Source organism: Motacilla alba, chromosome 3, assembly GCF_015832195.1.
Source record: "Motacilla alba alba isolate MOTALB_02 chromosome 3, Motacilla_alba_V1.0_pri, whole genome shotgun sequence".
NCBI lineage: Eukaryota > Metazoa > Chordata > Aves > Passeriformes > Motacillidae > Motacilla > Motacilla alba.
Genome location: NC_052018.1, coordinates 36,833,232 through 36,855,147, shown reverse-complemented (window position 1 = coordinate 36,855,147; position 21,916 = coordinate 36,833,232). Strand labels below are relative to the sequence as shown.

At 38.5% G+C, this 21,916-nt stretch overlaps 1 protein-coding gene across 3 annotated transcripts in view; it reads left to right on the top strand.

Moving 5' to 3' along the window:
- MDN1 (midasin AAA ATPase 1) overlaps nt 1-21,916 on the top strand; it is a 92,218-nt gene that overhangs the window by 49,270 nt on the left and 21,032 nt on the right. For all 3 annotated transcript variants that reach the window (XM_038133103.1, XM_038133102.1, XM_038133104.1), the window contains exons 50-76: nt 543-656; nt 1,479-1,611; nt 2,152-2,261; nt 2,915-3,048; nt 3,651-3,811; nt 4,151-4,271; nt 5,403-5,613; nt 5,759-5,990; nt 6,831-6,957; nt 7,826-7,996; nt 8,138-8,352; nt 8,452-8,833; nt 9,015-9,124; nt 10,234-10,930; nt 11,890-12,051; nt 12,739-13,012; nt 13,977-14,212; nt 14,855-14,950; nt 15,191-15,285; nt 15,960-16,084; nt 17,219-17,365; nt 17,647-17,756; nt 18,208-18,281; nt 18,471-18,666; nt 20,172-20,328; nt 20,484-20,630; nt 21,042-21,168. In XM_038133103.1, coding sequence (XP_037989031.1) covers nt 543-656; nt 1,479-1,611; nt 2,152-2,261; nt 2,915-3,048; nt 3,651-3,811; nt 4,151-4,271; nt 5,403-5,613; nt 5,759-5,990; nt 6,831-6,957; nt 7,826-7,996; nt 8,138-8,352; nt 8,452-8,833; nt 9,015-9,124; nt 10,234-10,930; nt 11,890-12,051; nt 12,739-13,012; nt 13,977-14,212; nt 14,855-14,950; nt 15,191-15,285; nt 15,960-16,084; nt 17,219-17,365; nt 17,647-17,756; nt 18,208-18,281; nt 18,471-18,666; nt 20,172-20,328; nt 20,484-20,630; nt 21,042-21,168 — 4,864 coding nt within the window. The remainder of the gene's footprint in view (nt 1-542; nt 657-1,478; nt 1,612-2,151; nt 2,262-2,914; nt 3,049-3,650; nt 3,812-4,150; nt 4,272-5,402; nt 5,614-5,758; nt 5,991-6,830; nt 6,958-7,825; nt 7,997-8,137; nt 8,353-8,451; nt 8,834-9,014; nt 9,125-10,233; nt 10,931-11,889; nt 12,052-12,738; nt 13,013-13,976; nt 14,213-14,854; nt 14,951-15,190; nt 15,286-15,959; nt 16,085-17,218; nt 17,366-17,646; nt 17,757-18,207; nt 18,282-18,470; nt 18,667-20,171; nt 20,329-20,483; nt 20,631-21,041; nt 21,169-21,916) is intronic.

The following is a 21,916-nucleotide window of genomic DNA, read 5'->3' as shown; positions in this document are numbered from 1 at the left end:
ATTGCATTAAACTCATGGAGCATTTAGGCAGCCATTAGTCCAAATAATTCACACATTTAGCTTTCTCCTATGGTCTGAAATCTCAGATATGCCATCCCTATATTAATTGCTTCCTCTTTATTTTGCCATTTTTTCAGGCAGGTAGGTCTGTAAAGTAGAAGATATGAAAAAAATAATGAAAAGTGTGCTTTTTTTTCCTTATTGTAAAGAAAATACACCCCCCCCCCGTCAAAAAAAAATAGTTGTATTGAGAGGAAGATTTGAAGGTATAAATTCATGGATTTTCAGAAACCATATTTTACTAGCATATGTGTTAGTATCACCAGTTCAACGAGAACTCCTTATAAGATTTATGTCTTCAGCAGTGACATTCTGGTGCTTTTATGACCTTGTGGAGCCAATACAAAATATGGCCAACCAGGATATCCAAAATGGATGTACAGATTTGATTCAGTCTGCTTGTGCTGGCTCAGTTGAAGCTATTTTTCTTGATTTGTACTAAACACTCTTTTATGCCCATGTTTTCCCCTCTTCACCTGCAGATTCAGTGAGGATTCAGCTGGAAGCAGGTGCTGTAGCCCTTGGTTGTTTTTATGCCAGTCCCCTCTCATCTGGAGTCAGTAACATGATCAAGTTGCTACAGCCAACTATGACAGGTACTGCTGAAAAAGAGGGATGTAAGACATTGCTTCCTTTATTTATTCTGTGAACACACTGCAACCTTTCTTAGGAAATGTATGTAGCAAGACAAAGGCTAAATTCTAAATATATGTTGCCTTTGTTATAAAAGAAAGTACAACAAAGAAAACAAACAAAAAAAGAAATTACAACCGATACAAACATTCTTGCTGTCTAGAACAGCAAATATGGCAATTGCATGCATTCATACTATTCAAGTTAGAGATGAGTGCTCTGCCCATGAGTTCTGGCTGTGTATCTGTGACTCAGATGTATTCCTACAGCTCAGAGTGATGTTCTGAAGAGTGATTCAAATATTCACTGCCTTTCTGACTTGATAGTTTAGGCACCCTGGTCTTTTTTTTCTCAGGATTTGTGTTAGCCCATCTGAAAACCATGGCTTGGCCTGTAATTTTCCCTTGGTGTTTTGTGGGGAGCGCAGACCTGTGGCTTCTTTTCCAAGCTTGTTAGATGCATGAAAGCTACATACAGTGACACTGGGCCTTTTATGGACAGAACTGGGTGTCTTGCCTGGACTGTGAGCCTTGAGTTTCTAAGGCTTGAGTTTCTAAGCTCTGTTTGGGTGCTCTATCCCCTGTTTAATTTATTGTCACTGTTCTGTTTTACAGAACCTGCAGTCAGCTTTAATGCTTTTCTGTTTGGGTATCTGGAGTGGGAGAGTTTGAGTGCCTTCCTCCAAGGCTGTTTCTTTCTTTCCCTAATGTTCTTGCATAGGCAGAGGGACCAAGAAGAGAATTGAATAATGTTTCACTGCTATACTGTCTTGTCTGCCTTTCCAGATGAACATGTGATGCCTCTGGACCCAAGATGGAATATGCAGTTTTTGGAGATCATTAGAAATTCAATGAACTTTGATACAGAAATGGAACACACAGACCAGCTTCTTATGCTTTTGAAGTCTGCAGCAAATCGGTGGGTTACAAAAAAACCCTTGTAAAGAGTGCCCAGTGCCTGTAACCAGTGCTGAGTAAACACTTGAGATGTCTGCCAGGTGTGATTTTAGGTTTTGATAGGTGTGGTCTAAAATATCAAGCAGAGGTTTTTGTACAGGTATTTAAATTCTTTGCCTCTGATTTCTGTAGATGCATACTAAACACAATCACTTAATAAAGGAGCAGAGCTCCCAGCATTCTATATTGGCTGCAGTACTTCAAGGACAAATCAGAACTGTGGGATAAAGCATTAAAGAGGCAGAAGCAGCAGTGTGAGATCTCTGAAAAAATTTAAATCTTTTTTCCTTCCTGGTGAAGTCAGGAATCTGCTCCTTGTGAAACTTACTTCTACAGAAACCATATTCAAGTAATTACTTGTATTGCACCTCGTACTTCTCCCATAATACACTGAATATATTACATCACTTTGCAGTTCAAATGCCATGTTGTAGTTCACCATTCTCATAAGGCTAAGGTTTAAAACAGTACTGGATTGATAACAGCTTTATTTTTATTTCAGGGCGGTGTTATTTCTTGACCGAGAAAAGAGAAGTTACATTGAGAAGAGTTTGGTTGCCAGCAAGAAGCCAAGAAACAGTGTCTTAAGAATGTCTCTAGATTTCCACAAAAGTGGGTTGATTTTTGCTCTTCCTTTTGGTTCTAAAGTCGATTTGAAATATGGTTAATTTGCATTGTTATGAAATGTGTACTTTAAACATGGTGTGCAAAGAAAGAATATGTGAATGTAAAGCAGTCAATTGAGGACTAGTGTGGTACCTAACACATTATTCTTAAATTAAATATACCTAAGTATCTATTTATGACCTGCCTCTATGAGGTAATCAGTGAATATGATTTTTCTCTTAATTAACCAAACTTTAGAATAACAGTGGAGAGAAACTGGAATAGAGTTCTGTCTTTAGCTGATAAGAATAACCACATTATTCAGCTGTGTTTTTGTTTTATGTAAGTAGGAAGTTTTACTTCTAAAACAAAGGGTAAAATTTAGTGATGAAGTTAGTGTGCTGCATAGAAGCAATTGATCAAGGAATTCCTCGTGATGTTTTTTAATATATATATAAAAAGCATAGAGGTAATCAAGAATTGTAAAAATAATGAAGGGTTACTTTTATTGCTTCATTTTTTCGATCTTTTCAGGTTGTAGTTTTTTTTCCTCAATCATAGAGAGGTTCTAGTGATCAGAAGTTGACCCATATGTGTCATGTGATATGTGGCTGGAATATTCAGTCTCTGCCTTTCTTTTCCTCTTCCCCAAACCTCAGATCCAGGAAGTTACAACTGTCTTCCTCATGGAGTCGTGGTCAACCTTGCTGCTTTCTTTGAACTTTGGGATGCATTTGCACTTCACTGGGTGAAGTGTACTCAGGTGGCCCTAAGTGACGATGACACACACGATGTGAGTAGACTTTCCACAGAACATTTATGGAAATTTGGTGAAATGAGATTGTGGGCAGAACACTATTTTTAGTTTCAGGGGCCATGAAATAAAATGCAGTGCTTCTGTTTGTTTTCAGAATATGCCTAACAGGCAAAAGATCCTATTTGTTTCAGTGGCTATATTTGTGCCCTCTAGTACTTGCTTAGGATGGCATGAAGTGTGCTGTAGCAATGCCTGTTCCTCTCCACTATGATAAATAGAGTATCCATTTCTATCTGTCATAAGAATGTCTGAACCTGGACAGCTGACATGCAGGCCACAGAGGTGGTTCATTTCTCCTCTTCCCTTTTCAGACCATGTATATAATTTTGCTGAAATCTTGACATTGTAGACTTGGTGCAGGGATTGGTTGGTTTTGGCTGCTGTAGTTCCCCTTGTTGGTGTGGTATTTTTAGAGAACCTGTAGTTGAGTCCTGGTTGTGTAGCACTAAATACAGAACACTGTGGGACTCTGAAGTTCATACGAGTGATGGTGGTTTTGCTTTTTCTCCTGCTTGAAGTAAGAAGTGTTGTGTAACCTGTGGCAGTGGTAACTCTGTAACCTCCCTGGCTGGTTCTAGGTTTTGTACTGCTCGCTGTGGCGGGACCGGCTCTGGGCCGTCTCTGACTCTGTCACAGTGGATTCGCCAGGGCTGTCACTCCTGGCTCTGCACTGGCACTGGGTTATGAAACACCTAATTGACAGAATTCCTCAGATGCTTATTGGAGCAGACCAGAACAAGTAAGTGGCTTTGTTTGGTGGCTTTTGATTTGTTTCTGTTAAATAGCTGTATAAATTACTCTTTTCTGTAGTGTTATAGCTGCTTAGCATTGTTTAGATTAGGGTCCCAAGTTGTGTTCCATTAGTGACATAAATGACAACATTGTTCGCTTTTAAAATCTGTTTCCTAGCTCTGTGCTTCTGTTTGCTCAAATAATCATGTAGAATTTTTACCCCTTTAGTAAAAGAATACTTTACATCCTTATACATCCTTTTGCCTTGTTTCTCAAACTTCTGTTAACTGTGGGCTTCTTTTCTCCCATCTGTCCCTCCCTTTTTTTTTTTTTTTTCCTCCACAAGGATTTCCAGGGAAATGCAGTCCATTTCACAGCAGATTCAGAACTGCTTGGTCAATCCTGCTGGTATTTCAACCAATATGAAGATACTACAGAAGTCTCTAGGAAGACCCCTTCCTTTTAAGGTATCAATATTATGTTTGTGAAGGATTTATATTTCCAGCAATGTCCAGATAGGCTTTAATATATTTACAGCACTTGCTTTTCAGGACAGTCAAAACACAGTTCTTTCCTATTTTTTAGATTGATTAAAAAGAACATTTCACCACATGTTAATGTACATATCTTTTGAGAAATATATCAGTTACCCAGATATAGCATTTCTACTCTTAATTATGCTATGTATAGAAAATATTTACTTAATAGAAAGAGGTACCTGAGCATAAAAATATTACTCCTTGCTGTGTTTGGAGGCTTGTGAATATCAATATGCCACTTGCTTATTCAGTGAACATAGTTGTATTTAGAGCAGCCTGTGCACTTCCTTTTATACAGCACAAGGTGGGGTTACCTTATGACTTCCCAAAACAAGGCCTCTTAAATTTGACAGTTTTGGAGTTTGCTCTTCATATATTTCAGAATTTGTTGTAATTCAATTTTTAAATAATATTTCAGTAAATTTTCAAAGAATACAAGTCCCTGTTTAAAGGGAGTGTACAAGCAGTCATGTGCAGTTATGTTGGTTTCTACTACTTAGACCTAGGTTTTTATGACCTTCTCTCTCAAGGATACTCAGCTATCAAAAAATACACATAGTTACTTTATGAGACTCAGAAGAACATTCAGTGCTTACTAAGAATTTGAAAAGATCCAAATGTATCTAATATAGCTAAGCCTCAAAATGTATTTACACTGCAGGTGTAAACTGTAATTTCTTGTAAGTGACAAGTATTTTTGTAAGTGACGACTGGTATTTTTTTATTATTTTGTGTATTTATTGCCTTTGATTTAGATAAGTTGCCCAGTTGAAGTACTATTTGTCTGCATGATCTATGTAGTTTCTTTGTGAAGGGGAGAAAACCCTAACTTGACAAGGAGGAATTGAAGCCATCAATTTCAATTTCTGTCTTCCTGCTTTATTGAGTCAGGCTACTAAAAGATTCTTTTTAGGCTGTTGTTGCAGGCTGGTTATATATACTTGTACTTTAGTTGTGGTGTACATGTGAATTTGAAATCTTAGTTTTGTCTGCAGTCACAAATCTTGTTTGCGGTTTTGTTAGCACTGCTGACATGAATTGTCCTTCTCGTGTTTCCAGGATAAACTGGGCATGGAATGTTTTTCTCAGTTAAAAGCTCTCAGCAAACCACTGAACATCTTGGAGCTAAGATTGGCCTGTGGAGAAAGTAGATGGCAGGAAAAAATGTGCTGTGTGAAAATTGCTGCCACAGGAGTGAAGATGAAGAAAGCATTGCTGCAAGCTGATGGCCTGATAATAAGAGCCAATCATTTAGAAGATGTTAGTCTGGGTAAGTAACACTTGTGAAGAGCCCAGCAGGATGATTTCAGCCATCTCCATTCTTTTGTACACAGATGGAAAAGATGTTAAATGTTCACTGACAAGAAACATAGTACATACATTTATGTGCCTCCTTTTTTTTTCCTGTCAAACAGGTCAGCTACAGATATTTTTGAAAGCTGTGCATTCACAGCTGAAAGCAGAAGGAGTTACATGTAGTTACTCAGAAGAAAGGCTTCCTGAAGACACCATCTCCAACCAGTTAGACCCTGCCCTGCTAAACCAGCTCTGCAGTCAGGTTCAGCTGTGGCCTGCAATGGAATACATAGGGGTGCTCTGGCAGTACAAACTAACAGCAGATTACGTGGCCAAGGCTTGTGCAAGAAGGTAAGAAGAAGTTTGGAGAAAGAACTCCTATATTCCTTTTGTGATATTCCGAATCCCTAGCTACAAGCTGTAACTTCAGTGCTTTATATCTGAGTGTAAATCTGCATGTTTGTAATTGATATACACCTGTGTGTATGTGCATATATATCTGTGCTGCACACAAATATATGTGTACCAGGAGTCCACAGAAGATGTTTATATTGTATTGCTGGGGGCTAGTGCAGGAAAACTGAATTAGACCTGGAGACAAAGGAAGTAGACTAGCATGCATGCTTACTTTTGTGTATACACACACAGAATCATAGTTTAACATTAATTATTTAAGAAGTGTTAGTGTTGTTTTAAGGGGCCAAGTGTATTTATTTTTAGTCTGGTTTACCATTCCTTAAAAGAAAGCTGTTCATTTGTGGATTTCAGTGAAAATAATTTTTTATGAAATGAGACTCTTAGAATCACTGGTTCACTCTTGAATTCAGGAAAGTTCTGACTTTTCACAGAAGCTATAAAGCTAGAAAATGGTTTGTCCCCAAATGTTTTGTATGTTTTGCCCAACATGGAGCTTCTAGCTACAGGAGATTACACTTTCCCCCCTTTTTCTTGTGTTTAGATTTTGTTAGCTTTGAAGGATTCAAGTGTTTTGAGTATTATTTGAGTGCTTGTTCTTCCCTAACATTTGAAACGCTGTCATTTTAACCTTTTGGTGACTTTGCTTGCCGTTCTTAATTTGTTTTACTATCCAAGTGTTGGAACTCTGCTGGTTGGTGTTCCAACATCCAGGTGATTTATTTCATATGCCCTACTTAAGCACTGCTTAGGTTGTATTTTTTTTACCTGCTACAGGAAGAACTGCAATAAAGACTCAAGCATCTGTTCAGATCTAGCTCAGTTCATAGCTTTTTCTCTGAAGTTGACACCAGCTGCTTGTCACCAGCTCTCTGGACTCTGGCACTTGTTACATCTTAATGAAGTAAGGGCAAGTTTTATTTTAATTTAATTAAATCAGATCTTTAGTTTAATTAAGCTTCCTGAAGTTTTCAAAGGTTCTTCAAAATACGTATATCACTAAGATTTTTGACCTGCAGTTTTTCTATGTCTGCCTGACAAAAGCTGGTCCTTCTTTAAACAAGAAAGTTTATTAACTGCAAGCCTTCAAAAAGTGTAATTAAAACACAATGTTGAAAGATAAAATACAACAAAGTCTTCAATAAAATAGTTTTATATTATTTTGTTTGGTAGTATTATTCCATACATCTGTGACCTAATGGGAAATTGTTTGGATGGCAGGTGCCAGCCTGGTTGTATCTATGTATTCAAAGTAATTTTATGCTGAAAAATGCTTTGCTTTGTTCCCATGCCTCTATTTTTTTTAGTTCTGTTGCAAATCAAACAGACTGATAAAGCAACTTAATGCATTTTCTGTAGAACATTTAATAACTCTGCCTAATATTTATGTTACAGTGGTGGTGTTCCCACAAAGCACAGTTAAACACAAAGTTCACCTTAAATGCTTCAGAGGAGAGTATTGAATGGCTTTACCTGTTTCATGCCTCTGCACCCTTGTGTATTGTAACAAAAGGTTGCACAGTCATGGACTACAGGCTGCTCTGTTAACATGCTGCATATTTCACAGACAGGAGACATTGCTGACCTCAGGAAGTTTACTCTTCACTGAGGAGATGCAAGCAAATGCTACATGAATTTGAAAGGATCTTGGAGAGTATCTTGTGCTATCCCTACTGAAAAACAGAACCATACTTTCTTTGTACATGTGTGTGCTTAATTCCCTTTTGCTCCCTGTACATTATTCTCACCTCTAGGCTTTTGTTTCTCCTTAGATATCCCCTGAAGAAATGTCTCTTCTGTCATCTCAGCTACTTAATGCTGTGTTAGCATCCTTTTGGAGCAGTACTTTCGCCACGGACCCAGATTACTGGTTGACTTGGAGGCCACTGCCTGCAACAGAGGAAAACAACTTCTCTAAATCCCATGTGACCCATTCTATGAAGGTTTGTCTCTTCTGACCTAATCAAATTCTAGCCTGAATGCTCTTGTGGACTAATTCAACTTTTCTAAAGCAATATTTTAAGTTCTAGCATAATCAGAGCAAGTTGCATCTGAATGATCTAACTCTTAATCTCTTGATTTAGGGCCCAGGCATTTTGACCCGAGCTGTTTTCTCAAAGTGCTTCTTTGAAATTCTAACTAGCAACAGCAAGACAAGCCAGTGGGATGTGAGTGGGCTTCCTGTCTTGTCATCATCTCATGTAACACTGGGAGAATGGATGGAGAGAGCACAGCAGCTTCACAAAGTCAGCACAGCGCTGTGGACCAACCTGGCTGTCTCTTCAACAGCAGATTTTAGGTATTAAGACCTCTCTTCCACATGTATGTTATTTAAATCAAGCATGTCACAGGAGGTTGCTTACTGTGTGTGAACGTTTTCTCATTCCTTTTTCTCCAGACACACGGATGCTAGACTGCAAGGAATAATGCTAGGCAGGCTGCTCTCTGCCCTGGTAGATCTGATTCCAGTGGATCTGCAAGAAGAATTTTTGGAGTGCTGTGAGAAGCTCTACCTCAAGGATCCTGTTGCGTATGAGTACCTTCTCAAGATACTTGAAAGCATCACTGATCAGGAACTACTTCCTAAAGAATTCCTGTTCCTTCTGCTCACTTGCTTGCATCAGTTCTATGGGGAAGGGCTTCAGGAGTTACCAGAGACAGCTTGGCGAGGAAGCCTCTGGGTGAGCATTGGCTTGGTGCAGATCCAGATGTGGATTCCACAGACCAGGTTTGATCCAGCTGTTAAAAGAGAATACAAGCTCAAGTACTCAAAAGAAGAGGTGAGTATGAAGCCAAGTTGGCTTTACCTTTGTTATGTATAAAATCAATGCAGAGGAGTTTGGCTTGGTCATGATTTTTAAACTATACTGTTAGAACTTCTTCTAATGTCCAAGAAGTTGATGTACCTCCTTGGTTACTAAAACAAGATCTGCTGTGAATGATTTATTCTTTCCTTTTTAGTTATACCAGCTGGAGTGTGAATGGAAAACACATGATTTTTCATCTCAGCTGCATACAGGAAAAAGTATTGAAGGTGAAACAGTCAGCAACTATATTCATCCCCATATCAGGTAACACCCAGGCACTGAACCCATCTCTTATAGAGTGGATGTGTCATCTTTGTGTGTTCAGGATCTGAAGCTTTACAATTTTTCTCTCTTTCTGTAGAAACTAGAGTTGCTGGTTTTAAAGTATCCATTTACATATTGAGGTGGTAGGGAAGAAGCAGCTGTGCTCCTTACTTGCAGTAAGGAATTGTCTGTACACTTTGTACTGCTGAAAATAGAAGAATTAAAGCAGTGGCCATCATATATTGATAAAGTTGAAACCATGCCCAGAAGTAAAAACAATGCCATACATTTAAATTACAGTACTTTCCTTCAAATGTGACAATATTATCAATCAGTTGAACTGAGATGAATTATCTATCACTGTAGTTTCTCAAGGCCATTGTATGTGCCAGTGATATTTTGCAAAGTTCTTCAGCTGATTTTACTGGGGAGAAATCTACATATATGTATTTTAGCAATAGCCTTTGCCTGTGTTGCTGTAGATGAATTAAATTTCTTACCACACAGAGTAGAGTACACTTGTTGGTATTCAGAATTTGTAGCCACTGTTATTTTGTTTGAGGCTTTTTGTAGATTTTTTTTATCAGAGGAATTTGAGAAGGAAATTTTAAGCCAAGAGAGCTTTCTCCTTTCTGCAGCCTTCCAAGTGTGTTCTGTGTACATGAAGATGTACACAGAAAAACTGTCTATTATTCATTATTTTCCACTTTCAATAGGAATTTTTGATTTCACAATTATACATGTAGAGGATCTGGTAGTTCCATGCTGCTGCTTAAAGAGATGATAATAATTGAAAGCAGGTTCAGAATGGCTTGAGTTTTACCAATTGCTCGTGATAATATTATTTTTTTTCCTAATGTTCACAGAGCTGTGAGATACCAAGAAAAAAGTACTTGAAGTTTGTTGAAGGGGCAGGGAGAGAAGAAATCTACATCTGTGGGCTAAAAGGCTGTCCCTTGTTTTTTTCCTTATTTGCTGTTTCACACAAAATAGCAGAGTATTTTCTGATTATTCTTTTCCTGTATCTAACTGCTACGTTAGATCTATTTAAACAAGTTCATATGAAAAATATTCCCGTGTCTAAATCGGTCAATGCTATTTCTTCACAGGCTGTTGCATGAAAGAATGCAAAGGTTGAAAGAGCAAATAAGCAGTCTTTCTAGAAAGAAGGCCTTCAGGCCTCCAGCTCCACTGTATGATTGCTTGTACCAGGAGGCTCACCAGTACATCAGCAGCATAGCACGGGTTTCCTCAGTCCAAGACCTTCTAGCCCGCCTCCTGCAGTTCCTCCGTGGAGAGAGACCTAAATCACTGCAGGCTATACAGAACCTGTTAAATGAAGAGGCATCGTGGCAACAATCACACCATCAGTTTAGAAAACACCTGGCAGAGGAGTATGCTGTGTTCCCTGATGCCATCATTCCCCTCCAAGCTGCCATCCTGCAGCTGCAGCATGGCATGCGATTAGTAGCTTCTGAAGCAAACGCAGTGCTGCAGAGCTCTGTGTGCCCAGCTGATCTCAGCAACCTCCTCACTTCTTTGTTGGCGTTTCCTTCTGTTGGCCGTGCCTTTCCCACTTACTTTGCTCGGGCAGAAATTTTATGCTCAGTGAATTCAGTTGGGGTACTTAATGGACTTAAAAAGTTCTCTCTGAAGCGCTCTGAGGGAGGATCTGAGGGAGCTGAGCAGCCTTCCCCAACTCTGGAGCAGCTCCTGGTGAATGCTTTGTTGCATCTTCGATGCCATGTACTATCCAGAGGAGAGATGGACCAGAAATCTCTGCAGCTCTTCAGACATCTGTGTCGGGTAAGCTCTGGATGCCCATAACTGGGTGGGAGTCTTGCTCTAAACTTGTCCCCTGTGGAAGACACAGATCTGCAAAAACAGCTCTAGAGGAGGGCCACAGCAATCATCAGGGGGCTGGAACACCCCTCTTGTGAAGAAAGGCTGACAGTTGGGGTTGTTCTGCTGGGGGAAAAGATGTCTCTGAGGAGACCCCTTGTTGTGGCTTTTTGGTTTATAAAAAGGAGGGAAAGAGACTTTTTACCAAGGCTTGTAGAACAAGGCATAAGAGTTTTAAATGATAGAGAGTAAATCTAGATCGGGTATGAAAATAATTGTTTGGACATGTGTATGGTGAGACACAGGAACTGGTTGTCCATAGCAGTTGTGGATGCTGCAACCCTGAAAGTGTTTGAGAGTGATTGGATGGGGCTTTGTGCAACCTGGTCTAGTGGAAGATGTCCCTGCCCATGGCAGAGGGGTTGTATTAGACGATCTTTACAGGTCCTTATCTTGATAATTATTAGTATGATCTTCTTTAAAATCTTCTAATTTTCTCCCAATTAATTGTGAAAGATAATCTAATATATTGGATAAACTTGTTTGAATTTATCAAGGCATAAAACGATAGCCTGTAATAATTAGCAAAGATTTTATTTTTGTAAGAAAAACCCCAAGCAACAAAATCCAAAGGTGGACACGTACAAAAAAAGGCACCCCAATGCTAACTTTGTTGAGAGTTTCATTATTAAATGTTTAAGAAAGGAGACTAGAACTTGGTCAAGTACTCTGCTGTGTGTTGTCTTTACATTTTCCTCGGTAGTTTGTTAAGTGGGCAATTCACAAATGTTAGATGCCTTTGATTTCTACTGTTGTAGACCACGGAGGAGGGAAGAGCCAAGCAAAATAGATGCTGCCCCATTGATGGAATAGGAGATGATGTTAAACATTGTGTAGAAGCATCTTGCTTTGTGTTTCCTTAGGCGATTGTAAATGAGTGGGATGAGCAGGAGCGCCGTGCCCAAGAGCAGGAGGCAATGGAACGCAGCCTGTACAGATACAGGAGTAAAAGCCACGGGAAAGGACAGAGCGAGGAAGAAGAGGAAGAAGAAGAATTCAGAAGGAGATTTCCTTTTCATGAAAAGGTAATAGCTATAACTCTGTTAAAAACCACAAAAATTGCATGTGAAGTTGCTCCTGAAAATGCTGTAAATGACCTGAGGAATTAAGCAGTTTTCCTTCAACCAAAAGCCAAATTGGGGTAGATTTTGATAGGCATTCAGTTATGTGCTTGTGGTTTATTTTACCTTTGGTTGAAAAATGTTTTTGGGATTAATTTCCAGGCTTGAACTGTACTGTGGTTTGGGTTAATAATCCCAAATTATATAACTGAATGATTAAATATTGTTACTTGTAAAAAGCTGGAATTTTGTTTGTTTAGCAAATAAGGTCATCTGAGGTTCTACTGTGTGTGGAGAAGGCTGATCTCCCTGATTAAATAAAGCAGCTGGGACAGACGGTTCAGGTCCTCAAGTGACCACGCCATGTTGAGGTGGTTTATCAGCAGACACAGCTGCTGCTGCTTTTTCTGCAAAGGGGCTTAGTTTGCAGCAGCCCAGGGATCACTGCACTGCACTGTTGCCTGCTGTAGTTACAGCCTGAAATGTTCTGTACACCTGTGTTCAGTTTCAGGCTGGCAGTCTGTCTATAAGGTACCAGCTGCAAATCATTAGCATGTCGTTGCAATGCCAAAAAAAGCAAAAAGGAGATAGGGAGAGGAGGCATTAAAGGAAGAAATTAAAATTTACTTTTGATTATCATGTAATTTGCAGGACTTTGAAGATATCACAGCTCAGCCAAGCCTAGAAGAAAAAATGGAAACTGAAGATCCAGTGGAAGACCAGCTGGAAGTTGACAGAGCCCTTTTGTCCAAGAGCTCCATGCAAACAGTAATGAAGGTTCATCAGCAGTTGTGCTTAAACTTTGCTCGATCCTTGTGGTATCAACAGAGTCTGCCTTCTCATCAAGCCAAGCATTATTTCAGCACATTTATTTCCTGCTATCAGACTGGTGCATGCCTGGTGTCACAATTCTATCCTTTAATTGGTAAGACTGCTAGCAGTATTTCAGATATGCCAGTTTAGATTTGTAAAGACTTGTTTCAAAATAATCACATTACAGGTCATGAAACACACCTGTTGTGGAGAAAATGCACAAAACAGAAAATCCTTTTTGCAGAGAATTTGTCCCATGTTCAGAATTGTCCTGTGGAATGCTTTGAATTTTTATTCTTCTGTGCATTTTTAAAATTCCATTTGGTAATAAAGAAGACCAACACAGTTTAAAAATGTATTGACTACTGAGTGAAATTTAGGTCATAGGATCTGTATAGTCCTGTGGAAGATAAAACACTTGAAGAAATTTCTCAGAAGTAAATTTTGCAATGAAGTTCATTAAAGAATTGTTTTAAAATTAGCTTATATGTATAAAGTGAAAAGAAAAAAGGTATAATGGGGGTTTTTTTCCAGCCTGAATTTGCAAAAACTTGATGTGTAAATTTTTTAAACAATGTGTGAGAAGTCAGAATCATCACCTGTTAAAGCACAGCTGTGTATTTCAGTTCTGATCTAGGCGTGTGTGCAATTAAGATGAAGCAGATAAGGGCTTTTGTTTCTACTGTACCTTGTTTTTGTGTTTACACCTGAGCCATAATGTATGTGGGATTACTTTTGTGTGTTGGATTACTTTTCCACTGAGCTTTGCTTTATAGTAGTATCTCCTTGATGTAAATTTATATACAGACAATCTGTTCTTCTGACAGGATTACAGCCTGTCTTTACGACGCTCATTGTACTTTCATAGAAAAGTCTGATAAAATAGAGAATATAAACTCTTAGGTATGTCTCATGTTCCATACTCCATCTCATCGTTGCAGTGGTATAGTCTTATATCCTTGTAAAAGATAACATGCTAAGACTTGGGATAGAGGGCGAAAAAACCCCTAACCTAATCTATTCAACTGAAAAAAGAACTAATAGCATGTGCCATGTCTTCCTTACTTGCTTCCTAGGTGCTGAAATGAATGACAGTCTTTTGGGAAGTCAGCTTCTGCTGAGCACTCTTCTTCACAACACCTTCTTTGAGGAAGCGACTTCAGATCTTGTGCTGCAGCAAGATGGCCCATATGACTTCTACCAGCATCCCAATATTCAGCAAGTTCGACAGTGCCAACCTGTACTTGACCATTTTGCTAAAGAAATAAATGGGCTGCTACAGGAATGGCCAGAGCATCCTGTACTTGTGCAGGTAAAAGCAAATATTTGGAGCATTTTAGGATTGCATTTATGTGTGAATATGTGTATAGATATGCACAGACATGTGCATACACATTGATATGCTTGCCTAAATGTTGTATTACTTACGCAGATGTTTTGAAGTCATACCTGTCTATTCATAAGAGGTATAGGTATTGCTGTATGTATTATAGCTGTTCTGTTTTAATCATGAAATGTTAAGTGGAATTCTGCCAAGTCTGAACTTGGAGTTTTAAGCAATCTTCAGTCTGCCATAGCTCAAAGATCCCTGAGGTCTTGCTGCTTCTACTCAGTTTTCTTCTAAAGTTCTTTCTTGCATAATGTTTTAGAATAATTTTTAGTCCCTCTTACAGCATCTGCTTTGTCTTCAAGTTACATTTCTTGGGGTAATGTAGAAACTCAAAATTCCATATGAGCTCTTTGCCTTAGGTAATTTGTGCTCCCTTCCCCAAGTGCGTTGGCCTTACTGAACTCCTTGTGATCTTATTAATTGAGAAAGCAGTTTAAAAATGTGTAAAAAAGAATAAAATTCTTATGTCTTGTGAGGGTCTGTTATGCTCATAGAAATTAACTCAATTTCATGGCTTCTTCTGTTAAAGTGCTGTTACTGAATGTTTTTGTTTTTGTTTTGCAGCTGTTAGTTGTGGTGGACAGAATCCGGAGTTTTCCACTTTCTAGTCCTCTCTCAAAGTTTCTGAATGGCTTGGAAATTCTTCTTGCAAAGGCACAGGTAAGCAGAAGGTTAAAGGAAAGTTCATTTTTCTCTTTTATGTTTCCTTACCTATATTTGGTACCATGTTACAAACACAGTACATAAAAGCTGTCTCCTTCTCAGAATTTGGGGAAGTGAACTTGATCCACGCTGAAAGTTTGAAGAGCAAGAACGCAGTAATCCAGAGTAATGCAATGAGCTTTGCCAGGCAGTGACTTAATTTCTGGCTTTGTGTGAAGGGGAACTTTTCTTTTCTAGGACTGGGAGGAGAACGCTAGTCGGGCCCTGTCCCTGCGGAAGCATCTTGATCTGGTCACACAGCTGATCATTCAGTGGCGTAGATTGGAGTTGAAGTAAGGATTGTCCTTCCATGCTGCTTTCCTTAGATACCCTAAGCTTTCATCTCCACATGGAGGCGCATTCCAATACAAAATTGCCTTAATTTTGGAACGTGCTTCTGTGCATCTGTCGTGGTGAAAATATGTGGGGGAAAGAGACCACCAGTGAGGAGCTGTAGTGGATCAGAATTGAGCGTGTCCAGGCTGTCATGGCTCCATGTATTTGCCTCAGGAGAAGTAGAAACAATATTTTACCAGTGCTTTCCTGTTTTCATCCAAGTGTTTCCTGAGCCTGCAGGGTTTTGTCTGTTTAATAACCACCATTAAATTGTCCTTAAAAATTATTATCCAGTCTCCTGTTTAAGACCATGTAAAATTTTTATAGCCACAATATGTCACAATCAGTAATTCCACAAGCCTACCTCAATTTCTGAAATAATAAACTTTTTGAACCTGCCTCTGATGCATTGTGCTTTACCCTCTCTTTTTTTCTTCTCTCATATTTAATAATTGGAGCAAAACAATGATCCTCAGAAGTTGATTGTATATATTAAGCTTATGTACAGATTCTTTCATCCTGCTACATTTTCCATTAGTTTACTAGAAACAGAAAACAAATTTTGGTTGTTTTGAACCCAAAGTATCCATTATATTTTTGATTTATCTCTCCCTTTTCTTATTGTTTCTAGTTGCTGGTCAGTAAGTTTGGACAATATTATGAAGCAGCATGTGGAGAAATCCACAAAGCACTGGTTCTCAATCTATCAGATGATTGAGAAGTATGTTCAAGAACAGACAGAGGCAGACACAGAAGGTAAGTGCTGGCATTAAAATAAATGTGCTGCAGTTCTGGTATTACTAAGAATGTATGATCAAGGTCCCAAATGCCAGAATTTGACAGTGCACTTTCAGGTATAGTTCTTTGCCCTACAGTAAATTCCATGACTGTGTAGGGTTTTCCATATGGAAACTTTGGAACTTGTGAACTTTGGAAACAAGTGAACTTTGTATATATTTGTGAAACCACTTGTGGCTCATAGGGCCTGTGTTGTGATGTAAAGAAAAAATGTCTTTAAAAAGCATCTAAAAGAAAGTAGAATTGTGATAGCTGTACATCATGCATATACAGACATTTCAAACAGATTTGGAGGGTAGGAGGACTCCATCTGCAACTGGAAAAGGCACCTCGTTTTTTTAATTGCAGAAAGCGTAATTCATATCCCAGCTGAACTGCTTTTAACATTCTGTATAAAGCCTAAAGAATTCTTAGAGTAAGTAGGTTTTGGTACATACTGTTCTTAGCAAATCTGTCTGCACGTGTTCATGTTACATAAAATAGGGGAATGAGGAGCAGCACCTTGTCTCCCCCAGATTTAATGGAATTGTAAAGATGAAAGCAGTATCCTCTGGCTTGAGGCCAAATTTCCAATTTCATGACTACTTAATGCACTTCATGAGCTTCAGATCCTTCACTTATATTACATCTCCAAGAGGACATGTCTTCTTCCACAGATAATACCCTAAATACACTGTATTCTCTATCAGATTCTTCTCATCTACTTCTGTCCTCATGACTTTGAGGAGTGACTTATTTGTGCTGTTGCTTATCATGACTGAAAAAAACATTCATTCATAGAGAACAGCAAATATTCTGTAAATACTCAGTGGATTCTGAAATTCCACATATAACTGACCTTCTCAGTCCCTATCCTAATGCTGCTTTTTATTCCCTTTCCTTTCTTCCAGCATGGCGTCTGTTAGTTTTACTTATTATTAAATCAGAATTCTTCCCCTCTCTGCCCCTTTCCTATTTTGTTTTGAACTTTTCCTAATTGCGACTCAATATTTAATTGAAAGTTAGGAAGACCAGACAACAATTTTCAAGTAGATATTTTAGGTTTTTTTGTTTTCTCTCACTTTCTTTCTGAATTTCTGGTGCAATGTTCAGGAACTGGGCAAATGGATCTGAAAACGCTGGTCAGCACCTTACAGGCTTTCATTGAAGGCTCTACTCTGGGAGAGTTTCATGCACGGCTCCAACTACTGCTGGTTTTCCACTGCCATGTATTGCTGATGCCTCAAGTAGCAGAAAAGGGTAAGCTGTTAGCATTACTTTTGGTGAGTTGTCTGTACAGCAAAGCTTGCAATCAGGTGTTCCAGATTTTCCAAACAGGTCACTGAGCTCATAAATGGAACACAAGCCAATAGAGCTGTTTTACTGTTTTCCTGTTGGTCAATTTACCCAATCTTTTGGTGTTGCTAAGCTTCCAAAAAGAGCTGGGGTGTATTTATTGTAATGATACTGAATAATGCCCTCTTGTAAAAGAAGGATGATGATGATGATTAGTGTTATTATCTGTCCCTTCTTCCTTCTAGATGTTCTGTGCAGCATCCTGTGGAATCTATACAATTACTATAAGCAGTTTTCAGAGTGTGTTGAGGCCAAAATCACTGAACTTCGTCAGCCCATAGAAAAGGAACTTAAGGTAAAAGGAGGCTTGGCTCAGACAACATATTAGTCTAATCAAAGGAACAGTGGAGCAAATACTATTTGAATTTGTCTATAATAGTTCTGTTGGCCCCTGAAATCCCTACTAAACTTAACATTTTCTTTGACAAGAATTAATTCTTGAAGTGGAGAAGGGGTTGATTGAAAGCTTTAATGTTTGATCAGTCCCATTTATCCATGAAGGTTTCTGCCCAGGGGTGAAGCCCCTGTTCATTACACAACATCTGGCAGCAGTTTTTATGCAGTGCAAGTATGTATGTTAATAAGAATAAGATGCCTGTACAATAATTTGGTCACTTACTAAAATGTTTGGCATTTTAAGGCTACCGGATCATCGTAGCTGATAAGGTTTAAAGATCATCTTTGATGTGGAAATAGTTAATTTCATTTACATAAGTAATCCCATTGATTATTTATTTTCCTAATAGGAATTTGTAAAGATTTCCAGGTGGAATGATGTCAGCTTCTGGGCTATAAAGCAATCAGTAGAAAAAATACGCAGGTAAGTCAGAACTTAAAATAAAGCTACCCTTTTTGAAACCTTCCTTCTAGGTGATTTCTCTATGATGTTATATTTGAATGCAGAAATGTTTCCTCTGCTCATAACACAGTGAAAACATTTGTTTCCAGCAGCTGAGAGATTTCCAGGATTACAAAACTCAGTAATTTTTTGCTTTTATTTGGTAATTAGAACTCTCTTTAAATTCATGAAGAAGTTTGAAGTTGTTCTGGATGAGCCGTGTCAGCCTGCCTTGGTGGAAATTGGTAAGGAAGAGCAGCTGGACTGCATGCAAAAGCAAGAAGAGTCTGACGACAAAGAAACCAAAATTCAGAGGCTAAACAACACATTGAGGAAGGTTCTGTCTGCTAGAACAGATGTTACCAAGGTGACTGAATTAGTTATTCTAAGTGTGGGAAGAACAGTTTCTCTCTTCTCATCTGTACATTGCTTTTCACTGATTAATGCAGGAAAATCTTATGTAAGTGTCAGATCTGTTGAATATATCATAAACTTTTTTGGTCTTAGTTGTGTTCAGTGTTATGCAACACTGCAGATGGGTGGGAATGCAGCATGGAATGACAAGCATGGTCTGTATTGATCTGGTACTGTATCTGTGTCTGATACAGAGAGATGAGGCAGTTACACATTTCATCTCCCATTTGCTTACATATTGTCTGCAGCAATTTGTTACTTCCCTACCAGTGAAGTAAAATAGCCTGAGAGTTGAAATTGCTATTACCCATTTTTTCCCTAAACAGGGGCCCAAACATATAATTATGTAGCTGTAGGATTTGTGTGTATGTAAGCTCTGATTAAATATTAAATCACTTTTGGCTTGGATAGTGATGAAGGAATGCACTATATTTGTCATATGTTTGCTCTTGACTGACAGTTTGGGGACTGTGAACATTTGTCTTGGACAAGCTGATGCATGTTAAATCCTGCTCCACAGAGTCTCAGTTTAGTATGTCCCTAAATAATTTGCCCAGCTCAGAGAGGAAGTCAGCTAATTTTCTTCCTGAAAGAGATTCCTATTCATATCATTAGTTTTCATTAAAAGATGCAAGGAGACTATCATAACTCATTAGAATTTGATGGTGACTGGGAAATGCTGAGTTACTCTCAGCTTTGTTCAGTTTCTTCAGACCAGGAGCAGGGCTGATCTTGCTCATGTCCTGTACAGGAGGGTAGAGCAAGGAGGCAGAAATTTAATGCAAATCTAATGTGTTTGATTGATTGAGGGTTTTGTTTGTTAGTGGGTGATTGGTAAGCCCGTTACTGATAGTTAACAGAGTTATTGGTTTCACCTCTTGCAGTTCCATGTTGTCTTCATTCCTTAAAGAAGATGCATGCAAACAATTGAAATTAAACAAAAAAAAATTGAACCAAAAAAAAAAAATTGAAAATCTTTGGACATGCTGAGGAATTAATTCCGTTATTTAATAATTTCTACTTGCACACTGGTTTTGTTGTTCTTTAAAAAAAAAATTTTATCTAGTGGAAAGTGAGTGAGGGTGTTCTTACCTGACACCCTGGGGGTATTAGTGATTTAGGTTAATGCCTTTAAACTTGGAAGGCAGAGGAAGCTGACCTGAAGCAGTGATTACCTTTTTCATAGTGGTAATGACAAACATATCAGCAATGACAAACAAGACAGTAAGATCATAGCATCTTTCATTCACTTGACTGTTCAAAACTAATGTCTGCCTGACATATGTGTGTTATGATTTTTCTCAAGTGTTGGTGCTGAACTGATGAAAGAATCACATAACCTGTTTTGGGCTTTCAGATGAATGCAGAATTTAGCCCTTTTTAAAAAGTGATTTACTCCTAGGGATCAAATGAGAGTTTTGAGTATTTGTGTATAATTTTCTTCCATTTTTTTTCCAGAGGGCACTCCCAGAATGTCAGGGTGTCATTACATTTCATACAGACTCTCTTCAGTATCGTCTGTCTAAGCTGACAAAGAAAATGAAGAAAATGTGTACAGCAGTTACAGAAAAGAATTCATTCTTAAACCTGGTGGAAAATCTTGACCAGTTCACAGGTTAGGTTTTCTTGTGATTTCCATACCACAGTTGACCTCTATAACATAAATGGAACAAATCAGGGAAAAGTGCAGATATATAGTTGTCTTCCTAGAGCTGCTTTGCATACATTAAAATTTCAGTCTCATACCTTTGTCTGCTGTCTTCTATACAGGAGGTATTATTGTTTCTGTAGCTGAACTGCAAAATTTAACATTTGATCAGACAGCAACTAAGGAGAAGCAGAAATCGGAGGCAAAGCATATTCAGATGCAAAAGCAACGGGCTTTGTCAGATCTCTTTAAAAGCCTTGCTAAAACAGGTGAGCTTCCACTAAAAATGGGCTTGGTTTAAAAGTACAGAGTTCTTGAGCATTTTACTATCTTTGCCAATATATCTAAACCCACCATAATATGATGTAAGGTAACACTTTCACCCTCCTCATTCATCAGCCTTTTCATGTCTTGAAAATGGTCCCTAACTCAGCTTTCTTAAAGGACATGGGGCAGTGAAAAGTCCTTAATGTACACAGGTCTATGTCAGTCTTATTTCAACTGTGTTGTTCAGCTCAAGATAGCTCAGCTACAGTGTGTTCTTACATTACAAAACTTGTAGCATGTTCAAAGACTTGTCAAAATAAGAACATTTGATGTCTTACTACCAACTGTGGGAGTGACATTTTTCATACCAAAAATGAGGGCATCAAAGGATGCGTGCTGAAATACCGTTCCAGGTTTGTCGTACCGGAAAGGTCTGTCTTGGTCCCGCTCAGAAGACTGCCAGGAAGTTCTCTACCTCCATCCGCTGGACTTGCGTAGTGCCCTGGCTGCAGTGGATTGTACACATGAGCTGCATGCCACGTATGTACCCAGGACTTCTTACCCTCAGATTGTGTGAATTGCAGCTGTAATATATAGAATTTATGGCATGTTGATTTAGACTGGGATATCTGGACAGTAATTCATTTAGGGTTTTGCATATTCCCTTCCTCCCATTACATCTCAGTTTGGTATGTACAACTAAGCAAGGATTTGGGTTTTTTTTTAATTAATTTTTTTTCTATATTTGCACTTTACCAACTGTACCCTCAGTTTCATTCTGTCCATGAATTAGATTTCAGTTAGCCCTCCACTGTCCAGCCTTGCCTGGGATGCTTTGCTAGCAGTATATTAGAGCATAAACTGCTAATGATTTTATTGAAGGTGAACTGTGATTTTCAGGGATTTCTTCTTTGTTTTATCTTCATTAAATAATGGGATATTTAGGAAAAAATATATATACTTCAAAGTGGGCATTACTGGAAAAGCTTTCTTAGGGGAAAGATGTTTTTGTAGATTTTTTTTTTAATTCTTTTTCTGTCAGCAAGTGCTTTTTTGTTATTGCGACATGCTAGTTGTTGTCCTTCTGGGATGTAAGCATTTAGTTTATGTATCAGGGTGAAAAGAAAGGCTTCTGTATGAAGCTGGAATCAGCTGCATGGGGGGGAAGAAAAACAATATCATTAAAGCATCAAATAGTATCCAAAGATAAAGATCTTGCTGCTATTGCTTAGGGTTGCCTTAGATTTTATTTTTAAAATTAAATGTTTTCTTAAAACTGGCATATTTT